At 45.8% G+C, this 16,322-nt stretch overlaps 1 protein-coding gene across 3 annotated transcripts in view; it reads right to left on the bottom strand.

The window, feature by feature from the left end:
* Nucleotides 1-16,322, bottom strand: part of LOC125284067 (connector enhancer of kinase suppressor of ras 3-like) — a 44,685-nt gene that overhangs the window by 21,115 nt on the left and 7,248 nt on the right. For all 3 annotated transcript variants that reach the window (XM_048227785.1, XM_048227784.1, XM_048227789.1), the window contains exons 2-4: nucleotides 10,585-10,748; nucleotides 5,214-5,416; nucleotides 4,017-4,104 (exon numbers count right to left, since the gene is read on the bottom strand). In XM_048227785.1, coding sequence (XP_048083742.1) covers nucleotides 4,017-4,104; nucleotides 5,214-5,416; nucleotides 10,585-10,748 — 455 coding nt within the window. The remainder of the gene's footprint in view (nucleotides 1-4,016; nucleotides 4,105-5,213; nucleotides 5,417-10,584; nucleotides 10,749-16,322) is intronic.

Here is a 16,322-nt window from a genome sequence, read left to right on the forward strand (position 1 = left end):
AGCAGGAGGCCTAGGCAGGAGTCTTTGCAGCCCTATGTATTCAAAGAAAATGAATAGGAGTCTGCATGTCTGTGGGCACTGCTGCCTTTTTTAAAAGTCAAACTGGATAACTGGAAAACAAGGGGGTCTTCAGACGGAGGGCGACTGTGATTTTCACATGTGCTTGGCTGTGTGGGAATTGTGCGTTGCTTGGGGCGACAGCTGTGGGTGGATATTAAGTGTCTATCGAGGGGTAGCTGCTGTGTGAGCTGGGAGTGAGGGCAGAGAGAGTGACCCCCCTCTGACCAATGGCTACAGGTGGGACTGATCATTCACAGCTGCAAGAACACAGCTGAGGGAGGGAGGGAGAGGGGGTCATCTTTGTGTGTCTGCATATACATATTGAATGCATGTGTCCATTTTGTGTGCAAGCATTTGTGTGTGTGTGTGTTTGTGTGTGTGTGTGTGTGTGTGTGTGTGTGTGTGTGTGCGCATGCGTGACAGTAAATGTTGAATTTACATGAGCATGTGCATTTTCTACGTGTTTGCAAGTTAAAGCACTGTGGTTAAAGTCTGTGTCTAAGTGTCAGATGTGTGTGCACTCACTGTATGCGTGGGTGCCTTCGTGTGCGTGAGTGTGCGTGAGTGTGCGTTTGCATGTGTCGAGAACAGACGGCTTACAGCACGTCAACAATGCTGGGAATGCGAGGAAGGCACCTGTCCCCCCACTGTCAGCCGTGACTGTGTGGGAGAGAACGTCGCCCCATGTCCACAGAGCAGGGTTCACACACAGTAACACAATCCCAATCACGGCCTGTGAATGGACGGCCTCTCAAGTTCAGGTGTGTTGTGGCCACAGTTGCATCTGAGGCTTTCAGCTCTTTAGCTGAAGCGTGAACTGGATGGAATGAGATCTTGATAGGCGGCTTGAGTTCATTAGTTCGGAAAATAAATTCAGCTCTCAGAGAAACTATGAAAACCTCGGCGTGAAGGCAGTCGAAACACAAACAGAGATGTCCTAATGGTGTTTAAAAACTCGGGCTAAACTTTCAATTACAGTCCCTCAGTGGTATTCAATGTAAACATGAAAAGAATGTTAATTTGTTTATATTCTGCGCCGAAGAGAGTGCGGGGCCACAAAGGCATGTCTGTTATAGGCCACATGAATCTATTGTATGAGGGCTGGACACAGCGGGGGGCGCTTTGTGGGTCTGTGCCTGTAACCTGCTCCTGACCAACTCCACTTTTCCAATTCATGGATTGAGATGAGAGAGATCCAGATCGGGTTTTAAAAGTGAATCGACTAACCAAGTGAACCACAAATCAGAATATATCAAAGCAGTCTTTGATATTGTTGTCAAATTCCTCCTGCTTTGCTCAGACTTTGTTCAACTGGTTTGTGTGCTTTTCAAATGTGGATTGGACAATATTTAATTGCTTCATATCACTCATGTTTTTGTCTGTGGACACAAAGATCAAAGTAGAAAAACATGTATTCTTACTCATTTCTGGATCCAATACGAAAGTTTTCCAAAATGATTTTCCAAAAGTAGGTGGAAAGAAATGTCGGTTTTGGAGGAAATGTGCTGTGCATTCCATCACATCAGACAACAAATCATTCTATATTTAGAAAATTACATAGTGAATAAGTGTGTTCCTCAATGATTTAACTTGAGAGCACTGTGTAATCCCAAGACAAAACAAAGCAAACACTGCTGGTCTGTTCTACATCAAAACATCCTCTTAATTAAATCTCCCCCTCACCCCCTCTCCCTGGGTTTGGCCTTTTAGTGGGTCTCTCAGTTTTCACGACGTCTTCAAAACAACATTTTAAAGCATCTTGGCATTTGTACAGTGAGACTTTCTGTGCCGACGAAATCCCCCTCGTGTGGCACACTGCTGTTATCTCAAGCCCATGATCATAATGAGTCAATCTATATCAAATCTAAAGCGGGAAGGAGGCACTGAGAAGCAGAACCCTCCCCTAGGTGTTCATGTTAACACGCACCATCTGATAGAGATCAAATGATGCTGCCGACTGCCATCTTTGATTTGAAACTACAGACAAATTGTCCTGCCAAGTGATGAAGTGGCAGAGAGAGAGAGAGAGAGAGACAGAGAGAGAAAGAGAGTGAGAGAGAGAAAGATAAAGAGAGAGAGAGAGAGAGAAAGAGAGAAAAAGAGAGAGTGCTCTGTTGGCAAACCAACTGAGCCAGTGTTGTTGTTCAGCTTGGGGGGCTAGTAAGCTGAGGCTACAAAGCCTGGCCATCACAAATCGAATCCCCCCTATTACATGCTCTGTACAATAACTGCATGTGATTTGCCTTCAGCAATCCCTATATATAGCTAAATAATCTCCCAGCCTCTGGGTCAAGTGAGAGAATGTCTATTGCTGCTATTGTGTCAGAACACTTTTAATTTGTGACAGTGCAGCGCATTGATTGGTCATGCTAGGAGCTTATTCTTCATTAAGTATCCATGAAGGCTCACGAGGTCGGCACCACCACAAATACCCTGGCTGGAGAACAGAATCACAGCAGGCAATGGTTTAGCACAGCTCAGCCCTGGACTTAACATGGGAAAGCCAATGGTCCCAGTACTCTTTGTCATAGATGTGGTTTGTGATGTCCAACTTCAAAACACACAAACTACCTGTTCATCCTTTTCCTTACAATGCATACCAAAATATGGTCTTATATTACGTATACAAATATTAGTAAAATATTTTGTATTTCAAACACAATAATATTTGTTTTAAAAATCTCTCAGATTTATGGTAAACAATTCACCCTCCTGAAAGTGCACATCTGAATGGGGCCATCGAACAGTAAGGGGTGAGAGGTCCGTGTGTCAGACCTTCAGGAAGCACCATGACTTCCTACAAGGCTTAAGGTTATAGAGGTCTAAAGAGAAACCACAGGTCTCAAGGCTGGGGTTGCACAGAAACATTTCACTTCAAAGGAAAGGCCACTGCAGGGAATTAACACCCTGACCTTCTCCCACTAACAGTAAAACATTCACACTACCCCGCTCGAGCTGCCCACTGCTTAATGCGCACAATCCATTCATTCCCAGCCAGGCTAAGGCTTCTTCTCAATCTCAGTGGGCATTCAACAAGAATTCGCAGACTGAAGTTCCTTTCCCTCTGATTAAAAAATGAAGCTCCAAAATAAATGTAAAAGTCTAACAATCTAATACAAGTCATTATCAGTACTGTCCTGTTTCCAATGAACTTCATGTTAAAAGAATGTATATTTCAAATATACAGACTTAAAGCAACACCAAAGAACTTTTCCTCTGTCGCACGCACTATTTGTTTATCCAGCACCAGCTTTGCAAATAACAATGTCCACAGACAATGTAGAATATGTTGCATGATTTTACGAAGTACGATGTATTGCGACATCAGATCAGGTTATAGCCGATAGAGGGCCGCGAAGCGAATGCAGAAAGTGCCGTTCACCCTATTACGAGTTGAACCACTGAAACGATTTTGGAAACATTATTTTAAGGTACAAAAAACTCTTTGGTGTTGCTTTAAAGCATCATTTAAGCGTTATCATGCTATTATTCATAGACCTGCCACTGAAAACTGGACCGCCACCATTTCTTTTGAACGATGGTGGTAATGAAAGCACAGAGACGCGAGCCTCCCATGGTGAACATCTTGCAGGGGTGAAACTGGATCCACATGGCTGTGAGAGGGAGGATGAGGCGAAGGAACGCTGGCGGCCAACTTTTAAAGGCCTGAGGTTTTTTAATGAAACTGTAAACTTGCTGTCTGCGACTGCTACACCAAGGGGTTCCCCTCATTAGCGAGAAACAGAGATCGCAAAAAAAAAAAAAAAAAAACCTGACACTCGTGTTGCCATATGTTAACACGGCTCACCTCAAGCTCTACATCATGTCCAGGCTGTGCAAACTCTGAAGGGATCTCACAATCTGTCAAGAGCAGCCTCAGGACAGGCCAGGCACTGGAGGAAATGTGGATGTTTTACTGACAGGGTTGATATATAGCATGGTAAAGGATGACTGACCTGTTGCACTGTGGTAGTAAGCTCCAGGCAAAGCTGAATGATCTTGTTCTTGGTGGCTGTGAAGTCGCTGATGCCGGTCAGGGGCGTCCTTCAGACAGATAGTGGGGAAAAACAGAGAGCCAGAGTGGAGGAGTTGATGTGGGGGAGGGAGATGAGGAGAAAAGAGGACAGACACGACAGAGACAGCATGGGGAGAGAAGGGAGAGAGAAAAAGATGTAAAAAAATACTTTTGTTGGCATTTTCCCACAATATTCATGTCCCAGACTGCCCACCCCTGACTGCACGCTGACGGTATATCAAAACAGTGAATAGGCCATCAATCACGCAGAGGCACAACAGAGTGACGTTAGGCTGCTTCCAGGGGCTAATGCAGCCGACGCGCACAATAGCAGAGGCGGCGGCCGGCGGCCTAACCACAGTGCGTCTGGCGACGATAGGGCTTGGGGTCACAGGGGAGGGGAAAAAAAACTTAGAACTGAGGAGTTTCCCACAAATCTGTCTGCCACAAAAAAAGTTGTCAGTTTCTCCTCTGCTTAACTATGAAACAATAGCCAAATGTGGAGGGAGAAGCCATCAAGCAAAAATTAATGGCATGAAGTCAAAGTCTGTTAAAAAAATCACTAAAGAACAGTCTGGTTTCATCGGTTCTACAATATGGTTAGTCTAAGATGGGCCCTCTGGAAGGGCCTCCTCCGTAAACCATAGCACTGAAAACCAAACTCCCACAAGTCCATATGAGTGTAATACATTCTACAGATATCATTTCTGTTGAGTGATGCCCTCCGTTAATATGGGAAGTGCTGGACATTGACCAGACCAAATGAGACGACGGAAACCGACCAGACTAGATCTAGTTTCATTCATTTGCCCTTGAAACATCTATGGAAAAAACTCTCAAGGGTAAAGACAAAAATTACTTGAAATAGTATTTCTGCTGGGTTTGTCTGCAAGCATTTGGGAACCCGTGTTTTAGAGTGAAACAGATCCTTTAAAAGTCATAAGAGGATTTGGTGAATGTTATGGCTCCAGTGAGTGCATGAGGTTATATATGTTTTATCAGCGGGCCCAAATGCTTATTCCACGATCAACATATAATTCTGTGGCTGCATCCATTTGTCCAGATGCTACATCTGTCATGCATGCAGTGTGCCATTAGACTTTGTGGCACTACAGGGAAGAGTGACATCACACCGTACCTGTCCAACCAGGCCAGGAGGCTCTTGGCTGCACCGATGAGCTCCACCACAGAGGTGAGGAACTCGTTGGGGGGCTTGTGGGAGCTGGTGCCGTCGTACGTAGGGCTTTTGCGCCGTTCAGACGTTCCCATGTGGAGGTTGTTGGACGCTGCCCTCATTCTTACCACCAGATTCTTCAGGTTATCGGTCTCCACGCCATAGTTCTAAGAGAAGCACATAAAAAGATGAATTAGTCAGGCAGACTAAAAGTGGATAGCACAATGAATGAGCAACTGTTCTATGCTATATTTAAGCCAAATAGACACAATGACAGTTAACAAACACATGGAAATTAACAGATGCATATATTTAGTGCAACAATTCCACTGAAAATATAGAAAATATGATTATTTGGCAAGGAGTTTAAGATAAAGTGATATTCACTGATGACAGTAGATAAAATATGCACAAGGAGGTTCTGATTATGCTAGTCGGCAGTTAGAACTTTAATATCTCCAAGTCAAAATGTAACACGTTTGCTGGTCAGTTGGTATGAAGTCACAAGTGAAGAGCATCGCACAAGGGTGAGGAGGCCATCAGTCACTGCTTATTTTCAGGGAGGAATTCAGAATTCCCCAGCAGAACCCCCCTCCTCCTCCCCCTCTCCTAAACCTCCAGTAGAGTCCTGCACGTGTACTCACCTGATTCCCATGAAGTGAGCAAAGTTCACATTCCTGAGACAGGCTACTTCCTCCTCACACATTCCTCAAATTTGCAGCAGTTCTTTCTCAGACCTTCACAGATCAGGCCTGCTGCAGCAGGGTCACCTGACAGGCCTTGCGATGCTGGACTACATTCTAGAGCTGACCCTGATCACACTGTACCACTGGTGAGGACTCAAATGAAATGAGAGCAGTAAGCACAACCTCGTGTTTGGAAAGGGATCTGCATATCTGCAAATGAACTGCACTTACAGGCAGGTCAAAACTGAGGACAGCTGAGTGTAAGCAGCGCTACCATCAAGCTTTAGATCCAAAAGCCCTTAGGTTTTCAATCCGTCAGAGACCATCAACTGCTAGATTTGACATTTGACATTTTAAATCCTCCAGTTGTCAGATGTTCAGAGGCGGAAAGTTACTCATAAACAGACACCATCATGTCAGTTCAGGTCAGTGCAAAACCATAGATAGATGTGACTGGAAAAGGTAAGGTAGTTAGATCTTATAAGATGACTTCCTGTGTCTCCACCACCACCACATTTAAGAATGTTTTGGCCATTCCACAAGCTAAAAATAAAAATGTACACATTCCACCTTGTTATTCTTCAAACTATCAGTGGTACATGTTGAACAACAGTGAAATAGGTCAAAGACTCTTGAATAGTTGGCCAATAGTTGGTGTGTTGCTTAATTTAGAAACTGAATCTGCCGACTTCATTCCTTATAAATATCATGGAAAGAATGCATTTGAGCCAGAGTTCTTGAATCAGGAGCCTCCTGTTTTGGCCTTTACAGTGAACATTCATGCCAGGCTCCTGCATTTTAACCTGACCTAACGTGCTGAGCAAAGGGAATAGTTTGGATCTAGCTTAATCTGAATTTACAAGTGTAACCCCCTAGTGAGTTACCATTTTAATAGAAAAGGTGAAAGTGAAAGTTGCCATGTGGTAACCAGACACAATTGACAAAATAGTAGAACGTGGTCAGGCAACCAAAACGCATCAGTAATTTATTAAGGCAAAGACATGGGCGAGATCTAATCAGAACACAAACAGCATTGTTGTGTCTAGCACACACACAAATAAACATGCTTCCAGACGTAAGCATCCTTTTGTTCACTACAGACTGCTGAGCAGCTCTGGCGAGGAAGCCATTCTGCCATTTGTTTTGGTTCAAATCTCAAACACCTCTTTAGGCTCTTTCATTAGTCTTAATTGCTCCCAGACCCCTTGAGACTTCTCCACACAGATGTTTTTAACTGTCGCACAGTACTTGGGAGAGACATAAAACTGAGGGTGCAAGTGGCTTCCACCACGTCAGATTAGTTTTAAATTGAAAGCATTCGAAGGCCTCTGCTTGCTTGCTGTGTCAGCCCAGGGACAGCTTTGACAGGTTTACGGCCAGGGCCGCTTTGAAAACGTTCAGCCCGGGAAGCTGTGTGAGCAAACCCATGTCCTGCCAGTGGAGCCACATGAAAAATGAAGCGGGACTATTGAAACAGCAGGTCTCTTCCCCAAGTCCCTGCAGTCAGAGGTGGGAACAGACACCATCACCTGGGATGGCCATTGGGATACCACAAGGGGCTCTGTGGGACGAGCTCCCCTGTTCTACAAGCACCAAGGCAAGAACTTCAGCTTAGCCCTGGTGACAGGTGGGGGTCCACATCTGTTTCTGTCTCCTCCCGAGACACACTCTGGAGTTTTCTGCCGAGGGAGAGAGGGAGAGAGAGAGAGAGAGAGAGAGAGAGCTCTCCTGCACTGGTAATGCACCACACATTCCACCTCTCACTTGGCTTCAAACAGCCTTAATGTCTATTCCAGACCTCTAAGACAATAGGTGGTTTCTTTCCTTAGAAAGGTCCACAAGGCTTTGGAAGAGCACTAGAGAGGTGCAGGGTTTCAGAGGAGGTTCTGTTGGAGTCATCACAGCCCATGAATCGCAGCTCTTTTCATTAAGCTATTTCATGACTCCTTTGTGAGAACGGCTTGTTCTGATGGCTTTTACCTCACAGGGAATACAAGATCAAGACCTGAGTAGAAGATGATTCTAAACTAGGAATGAGATGCTATATAGTCTGTATATATGTCAGACAGGCACCGTGAAATGCCAATAACATGCAGAACTACAAAAAAGAGCTTAGAAAGGCTTTCAAAATAATGAAGAGACTCAACCCTTGGTCCAAGTTCATGCTCCATCGGTTATTTGAGATTACCACTAGATATTAGATAAATGCCAGAAATTGGATAAAATATTAGGTTAGAATATACTAAGCTGTATTAGGAGAAGCTCATCTGTGGCTGTGGTACTATGCAAGCTGTCTTGCATAGTCCCATCTACCTAGACAAAGTCCTACCTATCAAGCCATATGATAAAATGCGTGTGATAGGGAAAGGTTTCTGTGTCCAAAACATGGGCATGGAGAACATTCCTTTTAAGGCATCATAACCTTTGAGGAGAACGTGTTCAACATGCTCAACAACGTGTTACTATTAATGAGATCCCAACTGCCTTAGGAGGTGAAGGAATGTCGTGAAAATAAGGTGTGAAAAATAGGCAAAGTCACTGAAGATGATGAAAATGGAACTTTGATGGAACTTCTCCAGCAGTGACGATGACCTTGTATTCCCTTTCCAAAGGGTCAGCAAGCGTTCAGCGGCGTCCCCCACACATGCTCCTGGATCTTATTTGTGTGACTTACGCAACTCCTAATATCATTCTCAATTAATGGTGGGTTTATTTAAGATTACGTTTCATGTCAGGGAACACAGTGAAAACATAGGCAGAATTTATGAAGAGGATCAAAGGAAAACAATTTGGGCTTTGCTGAAAGTGGTCCGCCTGGGTGGAGAGGAGTCTGGGCCCAATTAGAGGGGTCTATACGGAGGGGCTCTGGACTTGTGGATGTATGGTATGGCTCAAGTGTTACAACATGAGGATATATCAAAGCTTTAAGCAAACTGGCTTTAAATGTTTCCATGTGTCCTCTGCTTTCACTACAAATGACTACACCTTATCTGTTAGACAGGAGATCACAGAGATCTATATGGAGTCGAGCGAGAACATTTCAAAGCCATCTCATGTAGGAGGATTTGTTTCTTCTACCGAAACAGCCATATACACATTTGGGACTGTTTTGTCTGTCTACATAGGATTTTAGGGCATGGGTGGAAAATTGTATGGACATATTGCAATAGCCAAACTCATATTACTGTTAAACCCTGCACTTGAAACAGGGCCTAACACTAATTTGGTGGTGGCACAACTGTGTGCAGCTAACCATGTTTGACTTGCTCCACTTGTCTGGTTGTGTTACAGTATGTAGTTGAAGTTGTATGTGCACATGTACAGTATGTGTCAGGTAAATGCAGTCATGCTCCAACAGGCAGCTGATCAACTAATCAAGCTTTAGCGCATGACTTCACATGCATACTATAGCTTTAGTGCATGACTATTAGAGACTATTCCTGAGTTTCAGGCTCTATAAAATCAGCATTACCAAAGACTTATGAAAAGTCTAATGCTAGTGTAAGTTAAAACAAGGGAGTGTAGGCAGGAGAGTACAAGCCAGGAGAGTACAGCCAGTTGAAATAAAGGTAATGCATAGCTGAAAACACATCAAACACCTCCGGGGTTGGAGATTGAATCAGTGAGTCTGTGCTGCCACGCAGCAGTTTTGACACAGGAAGTGGTCAGACAGGAAGTGGTCAAATCCCAAATCAGTCCCATCTACACAAACAGAGAGTTGGCTGTGACTTAAAACTCACTTTGGATGTATTTAGTCTTTCAGCGTATCTCCACCTCTTCTACACTTTCTAGGCTACTCCCTTTCCCCTCTCCTTTGAAACGGTCATGCTGAAGGTCTAGTTAAGACAGTCTAGCCTGCAGTAAATCCACTGCTGGCAGTTTTTTTTTATAGTCGTCGGCTGACAAGCTAGTCAGATTCTAGCACTCTATGAAGTCCTCCAACAGATTTTCTCATGAGTCTCTGGTTGTGTGCAGACATTTTGTCCCGATACTGGAAAAAGTAAACACTGAGGCTACATCCACCTATGGTTCACTTATCATTTCTATTTTACTCTCCATAACTGATGGGGCAGAATGAAAGGGCGACACTAGTGTTACTTCACCAACACCACTCATAGCATTGTGATAAGCAGCTGACTGCCACACCAAACTACTCAAACAACCACAAATTTAAAACATGTTCTCTCCATCTCAGATAACATCAAATGACCAATAACTTTAATGGCCCTTCCCTGTGTGAAAGTGCCCACTCACACTCCCAAGTGAGCAGTGTGGGAATGCCAAGAGGCTTCCTGCTCTATTGGCTGGTGCAGCTTGAGGCTGAGGCAGCTAGACCAGGGACTGTTGCCCAGGACTGGTTGGCGCTAAGCAGGGCACAGCGGAGGGTAGGGTGAGGGCTAGTGGCCCATAGCTCGCAGAGCTACATCTCTCTGATCTCTTCTTAATGCTTGGATACGCTCCACCATCTGTCCCAGCCAGCCCGGTGCACTTTCAGGGCCACACAGACCAGACTGCTGTGACAAGCACAACAGCAACAGGAGCTTGCATGCCAAATTTTCACCCAGTGCAGTGTTGGGCATTGAGATATTGCTAAGTTCAGACAAAGTGAGCATAGTGAGTAAAACGAGAAGAATAGTGAATATACTAACCAGAGCACAGAGCAGGTCCACCGCCTCCAGGACCAGCTCCTGATGGCCGATCCGGGACACCCCCAGTTCCTCCAGGTCCTGGTGGGAGATCTTTAGCAGCTGCTCCCCATTGATCTTCTCCCGCTCAAAGTTATGGATGTACTGCTGGAGGCTATCATCCAGTCCTAGGAAAACAAGAAGAATGGGGGACAAAGAGACAATAGAAAAATTGATAACGGCATTAGAACAATAACCAATTCAATTTAATTCAACTACGGAATCTTTGTATGCCCACGAGGCCTAACAGTGAAAAACACGGCCTCGATTGTTGTGGTTATATGCTAAAAGTATAAGTATATATACTTTTTTGATCCTGTGAGGGAAATTTGGTCTCTGCATTTAACCCAATCGGTGAATTAGTGAAACACAAACAGCACACAGTGAACACACAGTGAGGTGAAGCACACACTAATCCCGGCGCAGTGAGCTGCCTGATTCAACGGCGGCGCTCGGGGAGCAGTGAGGGGTTAGGTGCCTTGCTCAAGGGCACTTCAGCCGCAGCCCACTGGTCGGGGCTCGAACCGGCAACCCTCCGGTTACAAGTCCAGAGTGCTAAACAGTGGGCCATGGCTGCCCAAAATAAGGACATGTGTGGCCGGGTGACCTCTTAGCATATTGACACACATGTGCAGTCTAACTAAAACAGGTTCCCCGTGCAACAGTTTCAACTGAGCAGGTGCGTCACCCAGATAGATGGAGTGAGAGATAACAGTGGAACCATAACAGATAGGACAACGCCAGATAACAGAGGCCCCATAAACTGCCATCCCATAAACACCTGGCCTTAGGTGTTATGCTGGTTAAACAATGGAAGTAAAAATCTGTTGGGTCAACTCTGGTCACAGTCAGCTACTTTAAATTTATTTAACGACTAATGCTACTCAGGCCCCATTTGGTGGACACACAAAGAAACTGAAGTTTGAAACTGAAAGATCTTATTCTATTCTTAGCTCTGTTCACTGCAGTTATTCCGGTCCTTCCCTTAGAGAAATCAGATGAAGGAGCAAACTGAAGTTAAAATCCCTGAATGGAGCGGGAGCGGAGAGCTGGAACTTTTGTTTGGCCAAAGAATTGTCACTTGCGTGTTATATAATGGCCGTGCTTCCTTGATCCTCTCAGAGAATGCAAATGGACACGCAAGCATGAATAAGAAAGGGTCAGCTTGGCTCTCACAGGAACTCACATCTGATATCCTACCACACACACACACACACACACACACACACACACACACACACACACACACACACACACACACACACAGACACAGACATAGACACACACACACACACAGAGAGAGAGAGAGAAAAACAATGGCCCTCTCTCATTCGGGCTGACCACCTCTGATGTGACAGCGGGGCAAAGAATGAGCTGGTGGGGGGTGGGTGGCAGGCTAGCGGAGGGTGGCGTCTCCCCTCTCAAAGGCAGCTCTCAGAGGGGGCAGCTGCAGCGGGCTGGCCCTGGGCCCCGGACTCCTGAAAGGCCCGTCAGCTGAGACACAGCTAAGGCCTCCAGTGTTAGAAGCTAAATACACGTCCCTGGACCCCCCTTCCACCCACCCCCACCCCTTCCCTCTCTTCTTCACCCATCATCCATCTCCTGAAGACAGGCCACCTAGGAAAGAGCAGTGGATTGTTGTGTGCCGAGAGGCACCCAAGAAAAAGCCTTATGAGTAGAGGCGGTCTGTGCAGAGGGGTCTGTGTGCTGCACACAGCCTGGTATGTTGGGGATGCTCTCCCTGCAGTCACGCCCTGGGCAGTGCGATCCTGTTACACAGAATGTGGATGAGCTAAAGGTCTCGAGTGGACTGTTGTGTTTCCAGATCTGATTTCACATATTAAAGGAAGGCCTTAATCAAGCTGCCTGGAGGGGTGAGGGGTGGGGTGTACGGCTCTACGATGACACGCACCTTCACACACAGTCAGACACACACACACGCACAGTTGAGTTGAGCTCAGCTGGTCATATCTGCAGAAAAGATAATGCCAGTCTGCACCAGTAATGCATTAATACGTCTGAAGTCTGTATTGGTTGCTGTCAAAACATTTTTCACATACTCCTCAGAGAATTCCCATGTAAGCAATGCTGAATTTGGGTCTCCTCCATACTTGGAGTGGTTCAGGGCCACAGGAATTTGCTTTAATGATTGACCGCAACTGTAAGGGAGAGACCCCGAATCAAAGTGGAAAAGACCCAAGACAAACAGAGACTCAAAAATCTAACCTCCACCGGATATACTGGAGAAATAGTAATAGAAGGGTGCAAAAGTGTCTTCTTTCGGCTTTCACAGTCTACTTGTGCTAAGCAGGCATTTCCAGAGGACCGGGTGCCATTCTCCCTCGGATCTTTCCGGACACCGCCGATGAAGGGGGAAAGGAGAGTGGCGCTGGAATGCCTTTGAGTGATTACAGGGCACGCTCAAGCCCACTCCTTGTGGTTTGCTTTCATTACAGCTCGACGTGGCTCCGCAACACTGAAATTAACATCTCTCTCAAGCCCTGCTAATGAGAACCCTTCAGTGGGGACTGCAGCCTGTGCCAGGCACAAAGACCTTCTGCATTTCCATTGCTGTTTTTTGACGAAACAAGGATAAGAAAGAAACAGCACAGCACAGGACTGATTATCCTTCTTTTGATAGAGTGGGTAAAAAATCCCCCCCCCCCCCTCTCCATACCCTCTTCATGGGGACTCTGGAATCTGCAGTCCCCCACAGATCCCACCTCACAGGTCTCGGTGTCTAATTGGGTTGTTTTGAAGCTGGGCAGGGCAGTTCTGCTGGCCACCCGCATGAAGCGTCGTCCCACCTGCCTGCTGTCTCTCTCCCACCAAGCAACACTAATGGCTTTAATTGAGAAGTCCTCTACAAGAAGAGGCTGGGGGAAATGCTGTCCGTCAAGTCACAACCTATCTTTCCCATGGGTCTCAAACACACACACAGAGAGAGAGAGAGAGAGAGAGAGAGAGAGAGAGAGAGAGAGAGAGAGAGAGAGAGAGAGAGAGAGAGAGAGAGAGTGTTCTCACACAGGGCTGATACAGCATTTTATAACACTGCCAAGAGATCAATGGCTTTAGGGTGTGTGATAGAGACTATCAGTTTCAAATGGTGAGGTAAACACAAAAGAGGACGATAGTGTGTCACTTTAGTGTGATTTGAACAAAGGAGTGAGATCTTTTCAGAGCATGAGAACATGCGTTTGAAAAAGAAGGAGAAAATATTTTCACTGAAATCATAAACACTTAAGATTTTCAGTCAATCATGGGGAGAAGTCACAATAAGGCCAGTAGCATTTATTTTACTGAAATACCAGTAATAGTGATGAAATGAAGTGCTCTGAGTGAATCAGAGCAGAATCACTATACAATTGATTTTTTAATAAAAAGCAATTCAACCTTTTCAATTAAAAATATTTGTACTTTTGACAGAGCAATTCAAGTAGTGATTTTTGTTTTGTTATGAGGACCTAATATCTGACAGCCCAAATCCCTAATGAGGCAAAAACAGTAGTGGTGCAAATGAGTTTCACTTGCATGCATCAGCCACAATATCCAACACCAGCAAATCATGGGGACCATACGTCCCGCCTGGGCCAGTGAGAACCCTCAAGAGGTCAACATATGGTTGAGGTTGACTTGGGCTATTTTCTCTGTAACTCGAGGCGCTGGGTTCCCTTTTGAAAGCCTGATTGATTTTCACAAAAATGGAGGATGATTGGCCCAGCTCAGTGTGGCCACCATCATCCCGTCATTAGTAGTCTGTCCTTCTATCAACATGACCTCAGAGGGCAACGAGTTTGGGAGGATATGACCAGGGCCCTGGGGACACCTGCTGTTCCGTGTAGGGCTCACAGCATACAAGGCCTCCCTGGTGGATCCTCTCCTCCCCTCCTCTATGGATCACAGACTCTCACAGAATGGATAAGGGCTAGGCATCAAAACTACAAAGAAGCAACAACAGGTCCATGAGAGTTTGCCCTGCATGGCTGAAACTCCTGAAGGACGTTGTTGGCCAGTTGACCTCATCGTCAGGACATGATCAGACTCCTTTTGGCAGCTGCTTCTGCACCCCCTCCGCTGCGGTCTCTTTATTCTGCTCCATTGATGATCCCAAACACTTCCTGACTAACATCCTTAGGAAGTACAGAAACGGCTTGTTTCTTTATTTTGAAGACCAAGCCCTTGAATTTTGGGCAAAAACCAAGGAATGTTCCAGGGAGCCAGACTTTTGGAGATGCATGATCATTTTGTGATTATCCCAGTCTCAGGGAAATTGTACATCAATTGCATTTTCTGGACACAAAATAGTACCTACTATAACAACCAATTACAACAGATCCCTGCACAACAACATATGGAGAATCTCTTGCTTATTCTTTGAATGCACACAGAATCAATGTTGTCGAATGGATTTTTACCCTAAGACAGGCTTTAGCCTGATGGGGAACTCGATACCCTCACAGTAGTAATGAGCTACAGCTTTTTGGTGCCACGCACATCTGTTCTAGCAGGAAACACCTCGGTGCCCCCTCCCTTTGACAATCTGGATGCAAACTCCCCAAACCCCCAAACCCTACTCTTCTGCTCCTCACCCAGCCACCTCCTTAAATCCATCCAAACCCCATCCATCCGCCTCCTGGTCGGGTGTATGTATGGTGCAGAGGAGGCTTATGTTCTCAGGGTTTGATTACTACTCGAGGGAGAAAGAGGCTTTCCACATCCCCCAGAATGCAGCCCTCCTGCTGGGGCTCCCTGCCTAGTCTAGCCCCCCTCCTGGGCCTGGCCGTGCCCCGCCACTGGTGGCCACTGGGAAAGCCGGTGTACACAATAGCGTTGTCACTGTAACTCTCTCCCCCCATTTTATTTAGACTTCCAGTGAACCTGTGGGGATCGAAGGAATGTCCATTGTTCTCCAAAGGCGTCCCATTGTGGAAATTCCAGCGGGCCACAATGCTATTCTATGGGCAGACCCCTTGGGCCAGCGAAGCCTGCGAGAGCTGCAATTAAAAAAAAAACTCTCCCTGAATGTGCAAAGCTGTCCCCCTAATGCATGACTTCACAGAGCCTCAACAAGACCCAAACAGAGCCTGTGTTAATGGGACAGTTGCATAAGGGTTGAAAGGGTTGGACACTTTGTCTGTTGTTGTGTGTGTGAATCAACAGCCCCTTCCTTATCAATGTTGAAATGTTTCTAAAATCATCATCCAATCAACGGCGGCGGTGGAGTAGGAATGTGAAGTGTGTGTCAAACCACAAGGTTCTCTCTGAAGAGAAAATTAATGGCTTGAGGATTGATGGGCAAAGGTTCACACAGCTCTGATTGCAAAACAAACCAGTCAGTTGGCTTGCACCTCCTCACCATGCTGCCCCGCTGTACTGTCAATTGGGGAAAACAGAGCCTCTGATGGGGATAAGGATAAGCCTGACACTGCGCTAGGCCTCGGGCAGTTTCGGCTGCTGGAGAGGTCATCTTTTTGACCTTTTGGCCCATAACGCATGTGACCCACGTGGCTGTGGTAGAATGGGGGTGAAACAGGAAGAAAGGCCTCGAGCACAAAGGAAACCTCTGTAACAGGTTCACTTAGCATCAGTTCAAGGGAGGCTGGAGGCTGCTACATATAGGCAAAAATGTAGGTGTTAGCACTTTTAGCTTATCCACTCCCATTATTTCTTCAGCATAGCTTATCTTCTACATTCACTAACTA

Source organism: Alosa alosa, chromosome 19, assembly GCF_017589495.1.
Source record: "Alosa alosa isolate M-15738 ecotype Scorff River chromosome 19, AALO_Geno_1.1, whole genome shotgun sequence".
Lineage (NCBI taxonomy): Eukaryota > Metazoa > Chordata > Actinopteri > Clupeiformes > Clupeidae > Alosa > Alosa alosa.